At 31.6% G+C, this 15865-nt stretch overlaps 1 protein-coding gene across 1 annotated transcript; it reads right to left on the bottom strand.

The window, feature by feature from the left end:
• Nucleotides 1-526: 526 nt before the first annotated feature.
• On the bottom strand, nucleotides 527-4001 carry LOC139905363 (uncharacterized). The gene is made up of 2 exons (XM_071888336.1): nucleotides 3832-4001; nucleotides 527-1252 (listed from the first exon to the last, which is right to left on the bottom strand). The coding sequence occupies exons 1-2, from the start codon at nucleotides 3850-3852 to the stop codon at nucleotides 527-529; spliced, it is 747 nt and encodes a 248-aa protein (XP_071744437.1). The 5' UTR covers nucleotides 3853-4001.
• Nucleotides 4002-15865: the final 11864 nt, after the last annotated feature.

A 15865-nucleotide genomic window follows, 5' to 3' on the forward strand; every position in this document is an offset into this window, starting at 1 on the left:
CAGAGATGTATTTGATGTGGGCCTTGATGAATGCTTCGAACCTCCTTGAGAGGAGGGTGGTCGTGAAGAATGTTTCGAACCTCCTTGAGAGGATGGCGGTCGTGAAGAATGTTTCGAACCTCCTTGAGAGGATGGCGGTCGTGAAGAATGTTTCGAATCTCCTTGAGGGGATTGCGGTCGTGAGGAACTATTTTCAACATTTGTATGAGACTCTTGGGCAGAGTCTACTCTTGATGATGCTTTAGAGATGTTCGAGTCATTTCTCAAAAGAGAGGAGGGTGCATTGGATTTTATGGATGCAGATTCATGATCTATTTCGTCAATATGTTCTGGACTAACTACCTCTTCATTTACAGACGAAGATCTGTGTTATATATTTAGTGATACTGACTAATGCCCAAATACTTAAGTCCTGCTCTTATTGATAAAAAGTTAACGCACAGTTTTCTTTTGTTTTTGATTTTTCCGAATAAAAAAGTAAATTTTGTTAAGCAGAACTTGGTCATTTCAGACATTAGTCATTGAATTAAACTTCCCTTTGCTTCTCTGAAAGGGATTTCATAGATCCTCCATCTAATGAAACTTCTTCGTGGAGTGACCCTTCATTTTCTACCTTATTGCTTTCTAATGACTTTTTAGAACTGGCAGAGAGTGGCCTTGATACAACTTTAGAATCTGTAGACCCTGGTCGACTTTCCTGTGATTTAACGGAGGATGATCGAGATACTTTATCCGAATGAGAATGATGATCTTCAATATCTGTTTGCACATTTTCATTATCCGGTAAACTTGCTATGGCATTTATTTCTAACGAGGCGACAGAGTTGTCTCTTGAATTAAGACGTAAATTATTTTGATTTTTCGAATCATGAGACTGAGTAGAGGATTTGGAATTGGGTCTAGACTCCAATTCATTTTCATTTTTAGATGGTGGTCTTCCACTATCTGCTGACTTGAGTGAATCCGCATCCCCATTTCTTGTATATTTGATGGAAACGGGAGATTCTCCTCTCAAAGTCTTCACAGAATCATTATCCTTTCTCCAATCCCCGTTTTCATAGTCATCACTATTTGGGGGCTTATAGCTTGCAACGGAGAGGGATGACTCCCGTCGTTTGATGCTCTCATTACTCATTTCCTTGGCTATTATATTATGACGAAGTGTGCTGTATTTCTCTTCCTTTCGTATAAAATCGTTTAAACTTACGTTATTCGAGAAATCACTGGCCTCTTCGGGGTTGGAATGGGAATTCTATATGAGTAAAAAATAGAGGTTAATTTATTATAAAAAACAATGAGTTTTTTATCCTCTTTCTTTGGGAACATCTAACTAGTAGTAGCTCAGGAATAGCACTAAAATAAAATACGGCTCTCTAAGAATCGATATTTCATTACTTTAATGATTAGGTTTATTAATATGAATAAATACGAAAAGGGAGGGGGGCCGGGGGCTCTCTTCTCTGTTTCTCTCAAAGTTTTTCGAGCCTTCTCAGTGCCAGAAACCCGTACTAACTTTCATTGTAGATATAAAATAAACCGACAACTTAGAGACTTACGTTTCATAAATTATTCATCTCCTTTTTTTCTCCTTCTCTCAACGAATTTTTAGGAAGACACATATAACCATGTCCAAAGTTGATACAAGTGTGTGCATTCTAGGTTATTAATTAATTCACAAATATAATAAAAGTAGATTCAAAAATTAAATTGAACTGAATGAATAATAAAGTAAATTACATCATGAAGAATCCTGAAACAGCAATCAACAAGATTGTAAATGTCTATACAATCAATTATTTAGTCCTATAGATTTATAAGTAATGTTGTGTCAGTCCTCATTTATTCGCCCCAGACCATTCTTAGCACGGGTTCTAAGAGTCCTTGGAAACGGTCCTTAATAAACTCAGTCTTTTGGACAGTCATTACTAGAACTGATTTAAAAATAGAAGAAATATAGTAGAGATATGTAATGGAAGACCAAACTATATCAGTTTAAGGGCTGATATGCAGAACTGAACTGTACCAGACCAAAGCTAAACTGGACGGGGCTGTAGTCTTCAGTCCTAAATAAGTATCGGCACAACACTATGTGTCTGCATAATATTCTAAGACTAAACAAATAGAGATCAATCAGATATTCATATTGGTATGTTTAATTTATAGCCCATATCACGGGAGTAAGAAACTGGTTATTTCTATTTTAGACTATGGAGTCAAATCTCGGGGAAATCATATATTTAAAAATTAAAATTTTTTTCAATTGATAATATTACAAACGAAAAAAATAGATTTTTTTTTTGAATATTCGATATTTTGTGGTTAAAGTATACAGCTTTCTCCCACTAAAAATGTGTAATTTTTAGTGACTGGAAAGTTTCAAATATTAAGAGGCTTTTCTTTTCTAACTAAGTGTTGTAGTAGGTTTATTTGACAAAAAGTGTGTCTATTTGTTTTTTTTTAAAACGATTTATGAAAAAAAAAAAAAAAATCTAAAATATTCAATTTACAATCAGAACCAGAATTCAAGCTTCATTTTCATATTTGTAGATGAATGCACACTAATTTATAAAATATTAGACAATTTTAGCCATAACTACATTTAATTATGCTTTATTGAAAGTATGATTAAAAAAATGCTGAACTGTGATCAAATTTCAACTTTTAATATCCATTTGAATTTTTAAAATATAATTTGTATTTATCTCATATATGTCAAAAAGTACCCGTTTAGTGGAGGTATCCAGTAATACCTATTATTCAAGGAATTATAAAATTAATGCCATTCATATATTTCGGAATATATCTTTTTGAGGCATATAAATTACAAATAAAGTAGTCAAAATAGATGGTCACAATAAAATAATGATAAATTGACATATTTTGTTTAAAAGGCCCTATAAGGGCCTAAATTAGTCCCTTAAATCAAATAAAGGATTGAAACAATACCCAAAAAATTTCTCCATTTTCTTGATTTGTTTTCATTATTGGATTAAAGTTGACGCATTATGTATGTACAAAATTAGTTATATTTGAATGTGGTATGTAATTTAGTATTTAACATTGTAAGCTCAGAATAAGATGTAAATCAATAGGCCTTTAGCATATATAAGTACATAATTTCAAAACCTTTCTTAAAACCTAAGTAGTTAAGAGAGATATCCAATTAAAGGAGATGAAAAAGTGGTTCTTATATAATGACATTCTGACATGCCAACTAATTATTCTAATTAGATATTATATGCCTTGAATCATGTATATATAAATATGAATGTATCTATGAATCTATGAAATATACCACAGATGTAGAGATACATCCTAGTGTCATTAATTTGAACTACTGTCACTTTAAATCTGGATTATGCCCGTACTGGGACAAAGATTATTCAACCTAAATTATTCAATTTCAGAATTTCAATTTCTTACTGCGAAATTGAATGATCTTTTTAAATAAAAGCCTAATATTTAAAACAAAAATGATCTTGTTATAATTATGATATTTTTCGAAAAAATCATATTCGTTTCAATATTATTTCTTCAATGCCCCTCAGAATATCTAAAATCAAGAACTAATGGGCTAAGGCCTATACATAATGCATAAAGGGAGTCCACAGGCCCCCCCCGGGGGGTTGGAGTTTTTGATATGTAACATTTCAATCAAAGACTCTCTTTAATTTTAAATCTGATAAAGATGACTCATTTACAGAATTCTATATAAAAATATAATCTATAAATGATTCATCAAAAATAGAATAAAAGTTTCAAAATCGAGGAAAATCTCAAGAGAACTTCTTAGAGCTGAACAAAAACAAAAAATAGAGCAAATTACATTACCTCAATCTCCTGCCCACTCATTGTTAAGCAAATCAAGTATCTATCTTTAATCTAATCTAACAGGTAAAGTAGATATCCGATGCTTCCGGAAAGATAAACTAATTCTTAAAATATAATTATCAATAAATGTTCTGTTCTTTATAAACATGAAAGGAGCCAATCTTTACTCTGATTGGTATTTGAAAAGAAGATATTATATAAGTCATCTCTTGTCTACTTTGTGTACAGTATGAACCATTGTCTAATCACTGTAGAGATGATACAAAAATTAATTTTGGAGGTTGGGAGATTAATCATGCAATATATATATATAGTACATAAACTACCTTAAAATAAAATAATACACTTATAATTATATTTTAACTTAATGGCTAAATTATGAGAGGTGCCAATCCTATTGAACACACTTTATGACTCTCATTTCTCTCCTGATGTATCCCTTTACGTACTTTTATTAATTATTTATAATCAAATCGATTGAAACGCGTGTGTTTTGTGAACATAAAAACATAAAAAAAAATAACCACAAGATTTTTTCTACATGAATTTATATAAATGATATTATTATTTATTGATGGTATATGTACATAAATTGAGTCTAAGGAGTCAACAAAGCCTTTCTTCAACCAATTGTTGTAATAGTTGCATATAAAAGGCTCGAAAACGAAATCTGCTACCTGTTTGTGTCGCCTTAGTTCCAAATGAAGACTTCATATCATTTTTTTAAAAATCCTGAGTAATATACAGACACAACACATTCATTCAGTCTAATTTCGTCAAATTAGAAGAACTATACTTGGAGCTACCGGAGATTCAGCTCAGGTGGAAGAAGAAAGATGCACTGTACATAGTTATGTGTCTAATTAATAATCAAGGACAAATCAGGAGCCGTGACATCTTTAATAACACTGGGCTGACAATACGATATATGCAGGAAACCAGGAAGAAACTCGAGGATTTGAAGAAAAATTATTCCTTCTCTGGCTTTGAGGAGGAAACCTCTTTTCATTTATTTTACGAAAGTCCAAAAGTAAGCCACATGGTAAGCATGACTATCGAGCTCTTGGAGGTTTCGTTTCAAACATAGATCTTCAAGACTGATTGCTTGGGGATGTCATCCCCTTCCTATACAAACATCAACAAAATGGAACTAATCATTTCAAAATTCCTACTTGTCCTCTATGGTGTACGTTCAAATAAGTTCATGATTCATACAGGTCTCGAAAAGTTGGTAGGAAAAGTACCTCATCTTTTAGGAAAAGGAACCCTTGTTTTCTCTATGGATAGACTCAATGATCCACTTGCTGCATAGTCATCCCTCCTACTTAGGGGCGTAGGTTTTAGCAGTTGTTTTTTTACAAATTATTAAGTTCGTATTATATAGTATTGTTTTTTGTTCAGTGGTGAGTATTAACGCAATTTTTTCTTTATTTTCAAAAGTATGTCATTTTAAAAGTATTGAAATATATAATTGTATATTTAAAAAAAAAAAAAAAATACGATTCCGTGACCAAGGGCCAGTGCCCCCTCCCCCGTAGCTTTGATCTGAATCTAATTTGTTGTCAGTGGCTACCTTGAGGCTTACACCAATATACGCCTTTACACAATTGAGGCAAGGTTGGTACCCCAGGGACCTTGTTATCAAAGCCTGCTCCCACTTCATAAGCTGTATCGATACCAAGGTCGAGGGTGAGTGCAATCATATTGAGTAAGTCTGAAGACACATGACCTCCATTGACTTTGTTTTATATTTGAAAAAAAGAATTTAAAATTACCAATTGATATATATATATATCTATATTTAAATACGAGAGAGGGCGCGGATTTAATCGTCGAGTCCTGAATTTAATAATAAAAAATTATGTTTACTAGTTCTGGGTTTCTTGTAATTGTTTTCAAACATGCTTTTCTCCTTTTTAGAAAAAAAACAAGCGTCATACTTTTCTAGAAAATTTTGATCACAATTTATGGCTTTGAATAATTTAGAATCCATTATTGTTATTGCTCTAAGCTCTCATATGTACTTTTGTTTTACTATTTCAAGTCATGAAAAAGAAGAAATATATAGCGCATGGAAATTAATTGATTTATCGGGAGAATGTTCAACATGGACTTATTGCTTCACAACATGGTTTTATTTATTTTCCCAAATAAATTAATATTACAACTGGGATTTTTTGCAGATTAAAGACTGTCAAATTAAGGAAGAAAGGTTCTTAACAACCCTTCTTTAGGGAGCTGCGATATTACTCAAGCTCAAGACTTATAAAAATTGTTCTTATTCCTTTGAATCTACATTTATTCACCAATACTTTTTAGTATGTTCCTAAAACATTAAATCTGATTATATACAATTCTTTAGTTATATTGATAAAAATAGTAACTTTTAATCGAAGGTTTAGTTAATTTAATAAATTGTTTTGCTTTAAAAGTCGTTCCTTTCATTTCTTGGACTCCCCTAATTTTCAATGCAAGGACTGAGCATAGAGAGATAAAAATATAGAGTGATAATGTGAAGAAAAATTGACACCATTTTTTTGAGAAAAGTATTCAAATATATATTAGTAACATAGAGGGTGGTGCTTCAAATATTTACATATATGATCGATCTTCATTGTAGTTTACAATTGAATATCTGTCAACATATGCCAAATGATATTCAAAATTTATATTGCTCAAATTCTATATAAATAGTGGTTGTTCAAATAAAACAGAATCCAATGATAATATAATAACACAACTATTCAAAATGAGCTGAATTTGCATTAATTTGGACTGCCTCTCCGTTCAGGCAGTATACCACCTGTCCGACAAACGTTCTTATTAGTATTAATGTAAAACTCAATCATATTTAATGTAAATGACGCCATTAATATTTTAGTAAATAAATGTTATTAACTTTGTCTTCCTTTGATAGAAAAATAATTGTATTCAAGACCTCAGTCTTATTATTTATTATTTTACTCATCAGTTATGGTTTTTATAATATATTTGTAGAATCATACAAATGTCTAAATATTCAATTTAATTTAATAAAACTAAACAAAAGTTTAATTATTTTTTTTGTTTGAAGCTTCAGTCAGTAGTAATGAGCGATTAACTAAGAAGTATAATCTTCAGTAGTTAAGTAGACGATTTCAATTAAATCGAATTCAAAACTTGAAGGATTATTTTTTTTTTTTGTAATTACTGGGTATTTTAAAATTTATATATCATTTTTCTTAAAAAAATGTTATCTAATATAGCTATTTGAAGTTGTGTCTAGAAATGAATACCACTCGATGAGAATAATGTTTAAAGCGCCCTCTATGTGAGTAACATTCCTACATAATGCTCTACTATTATTTTAAGTATAAATCATCCAAGAAATGAATGTCAGTGCAATAAATAATAAATTATGTTTGTTCGAAGGAGTGACTACCCCTTCATATCCATTGGTACAAACACATACGAATGTATGTATTTTCAATCGGAAAAGGAATTTGTAATGACACATACCTACCTTTTAAAGGTTTAAAAGAGAAGCAAATGGTTTTCTACACCTCTTTCTCCAGGCCCTCATTATTAATTAAATTGTGTGACTATTGATTAGTGAATAATGTGCATATAAAAAGCTATATATATCTCATTTATACTATTGACATGGTCTGTGGAAAAAGGAGTTATTAGTAGTGATGATAATTGCGTGTATTTGGGTCATGTTAAAATTACAAATGTTAAAATGGTAACCCTCATTTGAAGAATATTAGGGAGGAGTGTAGCTTAGCTGTTTTGGCGCTTCATTAGATCAACTAGTCAGCTGTGACAAGGGAGGAAGGGGAGAATGAAATAAACAGGTACAGTGGAAAGAATTACTCCGATGTCGATACCCAATTCTAACTCGGTTTCCAACAAGTACTTACAATTGGAACTCTGTAACTAATCTACAGGAATGCTTAATCCGGGATTGAATATTATAATATGTAATAGAAAAGAATGCTCACTCGTTAGGAATTTAAATAATAATGAAAACAGTGTAGGAAAAGAAAATACACTTACTTCTAAGTTTGGTAACTCCAAAAAAAGGACAAGTTAAAAAAATGTACTCGATTTTCTTCACTAATCAATACTCCCATAGATGAACAAAATACTATCCATAAGAATGTTAAAAAAGACTGAAAATGAATGTGGTCATCCTGCCAATTTAAAGAACGCTTGAGAGGAAAACAGCTTAGTTTTCATGATGTTTCATAAAAAAGGATTTTCAACAATTCTTTTAAGAATATAATTTTTTGTCTTACAAGTTTGTTATTGAGGGAGCCAAAATCAAAAAGAAAATTTTTGAGCTATGATCTTCCAACATTTCCAAAAATGATATCACAGATTCAGTTCATGCTATAAGTTTACTAATTGTCTTTGTTTCTGGCCTAAAACGATCCATTAGGTCAAATCCTGGAATCCTATCAGTACCTTGGGGAAAAATATGCTATTACAACCATTCAACTGTTCACAAAGCCATTAATTTGGAATTAATTATATAGTCCTACAATCACCATATCATTATAAAAATATATATAGCTTGTAAGCTCACAAATGGTAAAACAATGTTCAACAAATGGAGTTCAATGAAGGAAGAATGATGTTCTTCTGCGATTTTATGAATAGGATTGTAAAAAATATGTTCATAATTGGGTTGGAGTTGTATTTTCTTGATTCCATCAAAATTACGTTCTATGTAACATAGTCATGTTACGGCAAGTCTGGGGTTCCCACTTTGCATTTCAATTAAATTGCAGAGATATGTTCATTAAGAGGTTCATAGACAGTACCCACAAAAAGGTTAACCCAAGGTTTATAAAAGTACAAGCTTATCCCATAGCACGTGTACGACTGATGTTTGACTTCCATCACCCTTTTTAATATTGATGTCATTGTGAATGAGTGGTTGCATGTTTGTCAAAATCTGTTTTCTTCCTCAGCAGTCGGTATGATACATCAATTTGACAATTCTAGCAGCCGTGACGTCATCGACTATGATTGGTTAAGTGTTTTGCCAAAATCTACCTGTCTTGCCCAGCAATCGGTAGGATACATCAAATTGAAAATTCTAGCCAGCCCGATTACGTTATTGTCTAACCTTTTATTTCTATTAATCTTGGATTAACCGTTATGCGTTAAAATGTAATAATAAGTTAGGTACTAGTCTCACCTTAATGTACATTTACCTTCAGTATATATCATGGGCGTTCACAGGGGGTGGGCTGGAGGAGCCGTAGCCCCCTCCCCCAAATCAAAGATTTTTTTTATTTTTAAAAGAAATTTTTTCTCAAAAAAGATTTTTGAATTTTTTTGTTCAGAAAACTTTATTTTTTTTTTTCAAAAAAATTCCGAATACCAAGCCCTACTCCCCAAAATATAGTCCTGCAGACACCCCTGTATACACATACCTATCTGAATATTATTCTGTAGACAGTGCAAGCACATACACATAAATGTCGTTCAAAGCAGGTACAAGGTAACTTGTTAGTTTATCATATATATAAAGTTTCAAATGCATCTCCTCTTCAATATTGATTTAAAAAGATCCCTTTCATTTATTTTTAAAGTGACGCCAACATTATCAAGAATCACTTTGATAGAAAGTTAACTGATAAAAGTAAGGCTCAAAAATATAATCAAATGAGTACACGCTCCACTGTGTAAATATATATATCTATAAAAGAAAAAGAGAATTAAATGACTAACTCATGGGCTAATTAAATTGGAACTCAATATTTATTTAATTTGTAGCCTAGAGTTTAATGCCCCTTATTTGTAGTAAAGGTACAGGGTGTATAAAAACTATTTCTCAATTATTTTAAATACTAATATCTCGAGGTTGTATTGACTGATTTTAGAACTTTCGACGGAAGATGATAGCTAATAGTCTAAGCTGTTGATCTTACTTGTTTTGCTATTCTACAACTATGGAGCCAGTAAATTGCGTTAAAGTTACCACTTTTCTCCTTCCAGGATTACGAAAAAAGAGCATTATCAAGCAGACCGTCTACAGCGTCAAAAACAAATTTAAGTTGAAGAATAGCTAGACAACAAGCCCCTTAAAAATTCACCATCTGTGATAAAAGAGCCAATCATGATTTGGTTTCCTGCCGGGTAGTGGCTTACAGCGGCCAACTACATCATCCAGTTGAGGTTAAAGCTAATTCTATAGGTTAAGGCCAGCTTCCCCAAAACATAGAAATTGCTCAAACTCTGGGATTCAGTAAGATGTTTGTCCGAAAGGTTAGGAGGAATTTGAGGCCTTTAAATGTGATTTTGAGGCAATTACAATGCGGGCTGAGGTCATGCCTACTCATATACTCCCCCAAGACCTCGGGGGCAGCACTGATACTAAGGTGAAGCCCTGGATCCAGATGGTTGGCAATAGGGGGCTTGCATGTGGCAGCAAGACTCAGTTCCCTACCACACCTCCAATAAAAGTATCATGTGGTTCCAAGGCACTTCATCTCGCCCAACTTTTAGCCTTAAAACCACCAGATTGGAATCCAAGGGATTTTTTTCTTCTGCATGGGGTGCGATCAAACGAAAAACAAATGGAACCCTCTGCAATACTAAATATGAACTTATAACTCGGATCAAAAAGGCCTACTCACTCCTTCGTCTTCGTATAGAGACTGGAGGTGATTTTATTCAATAAAATAACTCATCAAGCTTTTATAATTATTTTTTTTAATCTGATTTATTTCTGGGAGAGCAAATTGTGTTTAAAAAAATTATTTTCGCGGCACAGATAACTTATGCACCCTGTAGTTCTGGATTAAGTTAAGTAAATAGTTTTGACACGCCCTGTATATAAAATAAAATTCAATGCAGACTATTCATCTTTTGTTAATGATCGTACGAATGTAATGAATCTATGAGTCGACTCTCTATTCATTACATTTTCATCATGAAATATATTTTATAAGATATTTGAAACCTTATTTATTAGGGGAAATTTATGACTACCAGAGTTTCATTTCACATAATATGTGAATTTCAAGCGTGCACGGGATCTGGAGATAAATGCCATAATTAGTCTCATTTATCTTAATAAAGATTTACTTTTCCATATCTTTATGATAATGATCATTCATTCTTCCAATTTGTTTCTCTACAGCAAAATATTATAATATGTAGTACATTTAAATATGATTTAGAGACATGATATACATCTTGATTTTGCACGTATAGGCGTGAGATAATTCCATGAGAATCATGAGCAACAAGAGTACTGCCTTAACAGGATGTAACACAATTACTTTATTTTTCCAAAAGGCAAAAAAAAAACAAGTTTATTAATGATAATTTTGTTATTTTTGTTTCATATTGATAGTACACATTTATAACATTTAACATAGTTTTAAGAATCATTTTAGATCGGGTTAGTATCGGATCATTCCTAGGAATGAGAAAAGAGGTTTGCAATTATGATATAACCTCAGTGACTTAAATGACATAGTTAGTACTAACTACTTCATTTCAGGTAATGTAGTTTCTACAATAGACCGATAAGGATCGGTCCTAAAACTCACAAACTTTATTAGGACCGGATTAATAGGACTGCTGTTTATTTTAGTTTTTTTAGACTGATCCAACACAAGACAAGGTATGTGTCCCATCGCTGGATAAACCGAACCTTTAATACTTTAATACAGAGTACGAGTAATTTTTCATTTATTTTTTCTCTTTAAATAACTTGTGATTAATAGGCTTTAGAAAGTAAGATGTTTTTATACAAAAATAAGCACACAATATGTTATGTTATAATTGTGTATTGATTGAGTAATTAGTTATTGTCGATTTCGCAAAGGTGTTACAAATGTTGGTTGTTCCTTAATTAATATGGGTTTAATTACTTGATTTGAATCAATTGACTCAATTTAGAATCATTCTATGATATTAAATCTAATACAATGATTTTTAGCTCTCTACCATTATTATTCCTGGAGTTATTTGTATTCAAAGAATGTTGCAAATTTCAAATAATGAAAATGAATTAAAAAATCGTTTTTGAACATTATAATTTTGAGGCAATTAATATATTTCTATAAATATCACTAATAAAAACTCAACAGCTAATTGGTAGTTACTTTGATTTTATAAAATATTATACCAAACCATTTTTTATTGATATTTATTCAAACTGTAAACGAATGACTATTCCTCACTAGTCCAACGCAGGTAATGAATTGACTGTATTTCCAATAAAACTTTAGAATTTCGTATCTACAATATAGTCTCACCCATCATGCTCCTACTGCCTGATTGCCACGCATGAAATAGAAGGGTGTTACATTGCTGCACCCTGTATAACTCATGATACTTTCTTCTATTAAAGAAAGGCCAAATTTTGATAATATGTAATCGTCACGCTGAAATCCGTTCAAATGATAAGCTATGGAATGGATTTATCTATATTATCATGTACAATGTAAATATTAGAACTCGTTCTGTCAAAAAGCGCAAGTTACTCAATTATATAGTATTGACTTGCTACACAAATTCACGTTGTAACACATAAAACAAACAAAAACGATAGACAATAATAAAATGAGTCACAAGGAATTAGTATTTTATTGAACCCATGCCTTGTTTTTGTCTCACAATGAATATATTTACTTATTCAAAAGGATATTTGCAAATAAATTGCACGCCCTTACAACACAGATATAATGTGTGCCAAATCAGAAATCAAAGACATAAAGTTTTATTTATTTTTCACATTATCAAAGGAGAAGCATTGCATATTATTTGCCAAAATATTTGTCTGAAAGGAGTTTGCTTCCTGATCAAATATATATGACGTATGGACAAAATATTTTTTTCTTATCGCACCAAAACCATCCCAAAATCCACTTTTATAACCATAGTAGAATTTCATGTTTAATATCCCTACATACAGTAGTACTTTGAGATACGAGTGGCTCAAAATACGAATACATTGTACATATACATATCAATCTGCATTACTTGTGGGTGAATATTTTAAAATACTAGGCTGCGTTATTTAAAGTAAGGACTATTTCGGTTAATAAACAGTAAAAAAAACTTTCAAAAATCAACATTTGTCTGCATGGCGGCAAAAAGGCAAAGGGTGTCTCATTTGCTCAAGACCCAAGGGAGTGTCGAGGAGATATTGAAGGTCGTAGGGTGTTCCCGGTTTCTTGTTTACAAGGTTAAAAATATGGTGGCTTGGGTCAGAGCCTTAAAAGGTCCATTGGAAGTGGCAGACGCCAAAAAATCGGGGTCATGGAGGACATTGGCACTGAAATCACCAGAAGTTCTCCCCAGAATGTTCCCCTTCAACTATGTCCTTAAAAAAGTAGTCAAAAAATAAAGCCTGTTCTATACCTCAACAAAATTTGGAGGACCTTAAGGACTCCGTTTTGCAGCAGTGGGTGGCCATGTCCAAAGGGCTTCATAAAGAAGTGCTGCTCTGCCTTTAACTCCAGGTTGGAACCATGGTAGCAGTCAAAGGAAATCATTTTGAAAAATAGAAAGATAGATCAATAAATAAGTCTGTGATAAAGACTCATTTTTGTACTCCTTTTCATTCTTGCAAAAGTTTACCCTATTTGCTCGTTATCACAAATATTTTACCTTGTATGCTGTAATTTGAGATATGAGAAACAAATTGCATTGACATACGAGTTTTATAGATAAGAGCTGGTTGTTAGAAAATAACTATCTCTAGTCATGAGTTGGCGACAGGATACAAGAACCACTTACTGCTTATTTATTAGGGGATAAATTCCTTTGACTTACGAGCTCCGTCCAGCAACTGATTAAACTCGTATGTCAAGATATTACTGTATAAATATAAATATACCCTATAGACTTTCAAAAGACCTTGCATAATTAAATTTAATACCACGTTTCTAACCCATATGAAGACGTTAATATAAATTATCCCTAAAAAGTTAATTTTATTCGAATGAAAGAAAACAGAAAAACGATGACATACATATAAAAATGAATATATTATAACTTTAAAAAACCCTTTTTCTAAGGTCCAAATTAAATGGAAATATCATGAAGAAATTCAATTTCATTCACAAAAACTAATGTAAAAATTGATAGCAATCCTGTTTTATCATTAAAAACATTCAATTTCTGTAAAGGAGATCTCTAGAGATACTCTTCCTTTGAAGATCTAGATATGAGTGGAAAAGTCATTAACAGAGTGATCCATTTTGGTAAAAAACAACTACATAGATATTGGTGTTTATTCTCTGTCAGAAACCAATTTTTTTTTGTTGGGTATCTTTTATAGCCCAATATTCTGGTATAGACCAAAATTTCCTATTAGTCATTTTTTTTTTTTGTGGAACTGGATCAAGACCAATTTTTATGATGCTCTGTTCTAAATCGAAGTTGGCTGATTTAATTAAAATTATAAAGGCCTTAGACTGATCTAGGATTCCCAGACTGATACCCAACACTAAAAAATATTTAAACGTGGTGGTATAGAACAAAAAAGAATGAGATTAATTAAAAAAAAACAACTTTACATATAAGAAGACTATGAACTAATTTTTCTGATCACTGAAAAAATGTTTATATTTATCTATTTATTTCTTTTAGTCATAAAAAAAAATGAGAGTTTTCTCTGAAAAAAAATTACTAATAGATGAGGTATATAAAAATAATGCAGGATCGGCTTTTCCTAGTTGTTAATCTGAAAAGAAACTTTATATATTCTAAAGTGTTTATTTAATTCTTGAAGCAGAATATCCAAGTATAAAGTAATAACAAGTGCTTATGCTCATGAAGAACGAGGATTTGCTCCTCGTGAGTTATAAGTGTAAATCATTGTTGGACTCAGAGTAGAATTGAGGATCGGCATCAAAGTAATTCAAGCCTATAAACGGAGTGCGATTTGTGTTTATTTCCTTCCTTTTAGGACTACTAGGCCGTCATCCCAGCTAAGCTGCTCTACTCCCAAACCTTATTCAAATTATAAGGATTACCACGTTCATTTTCGGCTTCTTTTATTTTTACATACCGACAGGATATGCATTTGGACCTTAATGCATCACTACTAATAAACAATGATATTATTACTAATGTACATATCTATGATTTAAAATACGGAAAATGAAGATATTATTTCGAAGTTTTTTAGCTTGAACATCCTTGTATATTGGATATTTTCTGAAACCCACTTTAATCTTGCTTAATAACTTCTATACTAACTAAAAAAAGTAAGGTCCAAATGAAATCTTATAGACCAAGGACTTATCATGAATAAAGAAAGTATAAAAAACTCATATGTTATTACATTTAAACCCCTACGTACAAAATATAATTTTATTCAACAATGATTCTTTCACCATTATCTGATAATTTTTTCGTCATAAATAAAAATATATATGTATGTATAGGTACTTGAAAACATTAATATCGTTAAATAATTTATTTTCTATTTAATATTACATTCTTAATACATTTGATAGAAGTAAAGACAATCATTTTTAAGGTTCACTAATAAATTTTGTAGTCATGATCGAGAGAAAAAAAAATCTATGTATGTGTGAATCTAATGCAAATATTTAGTAGTAGTCGTAGTAACCAGCATTACCCGGAGTTATTAAGCGTTGTCGAAAAGACAAACTCTGCTTAAAAAATATAGAAGATAACTACCAAAGAAATCCTCTGCATTAATCACGGTTTTTCATGAGCACACTCACACGTAGTTACTCAATACATAGATGAAAGATGTTTTCTCCTCAAGAATGGGAGAATAATAATTTTGAGGGAAAGACATTTATATGACTGATGAGCCAGAGCGCAAATGGCAAAGCCTTAGCTACATACGCTCGATGATACATTCAAAACGCTTGCGATATTTCATTAATATGACTACATTGTTATTTATTAGATCAAAAATATGTATATGATATACATCAGGGATAACCTTATACCGTCTACACACTCGATCCTACATGCAAAACGCCTGCAAGATTTCATTAATATGACTACGTTCTTATTTTATCGATCAAAAATATGTATA

The sequence above is a fragment of the Lepeophtheirus salmonis genome, chromosome 1, assembly GCF_016086655.4.
Source record: "Lepeophtheirus salmonis chromosome 1, UVic_Lsal_1.4, whole genome shotgun sequence".
Classification (NCBI taxonomy): domain Eukaryota; kingdom Metazoa; phylum Arthropoda; class Copepoda; order Siphonostomatoida; family Caligidae; genus Lepeophtheirus; species Lepeophtheirus salmonis.

Bases quoted from the DNA above. Each gene is read 5' to 3' on its own strand.
- LOC139905363 (XM_071888336.1), bottom strand. From the start codon at position 3,852: ATGAGTGGGCAGGAGATTGAG. The intron at 1,253-3,831 runs GTAATGTAATTT...TTACTCATATAG, and splicing joins TGAGTGGGCAGGAGATTGAG to AATTCCCATTCCAACCCCGA.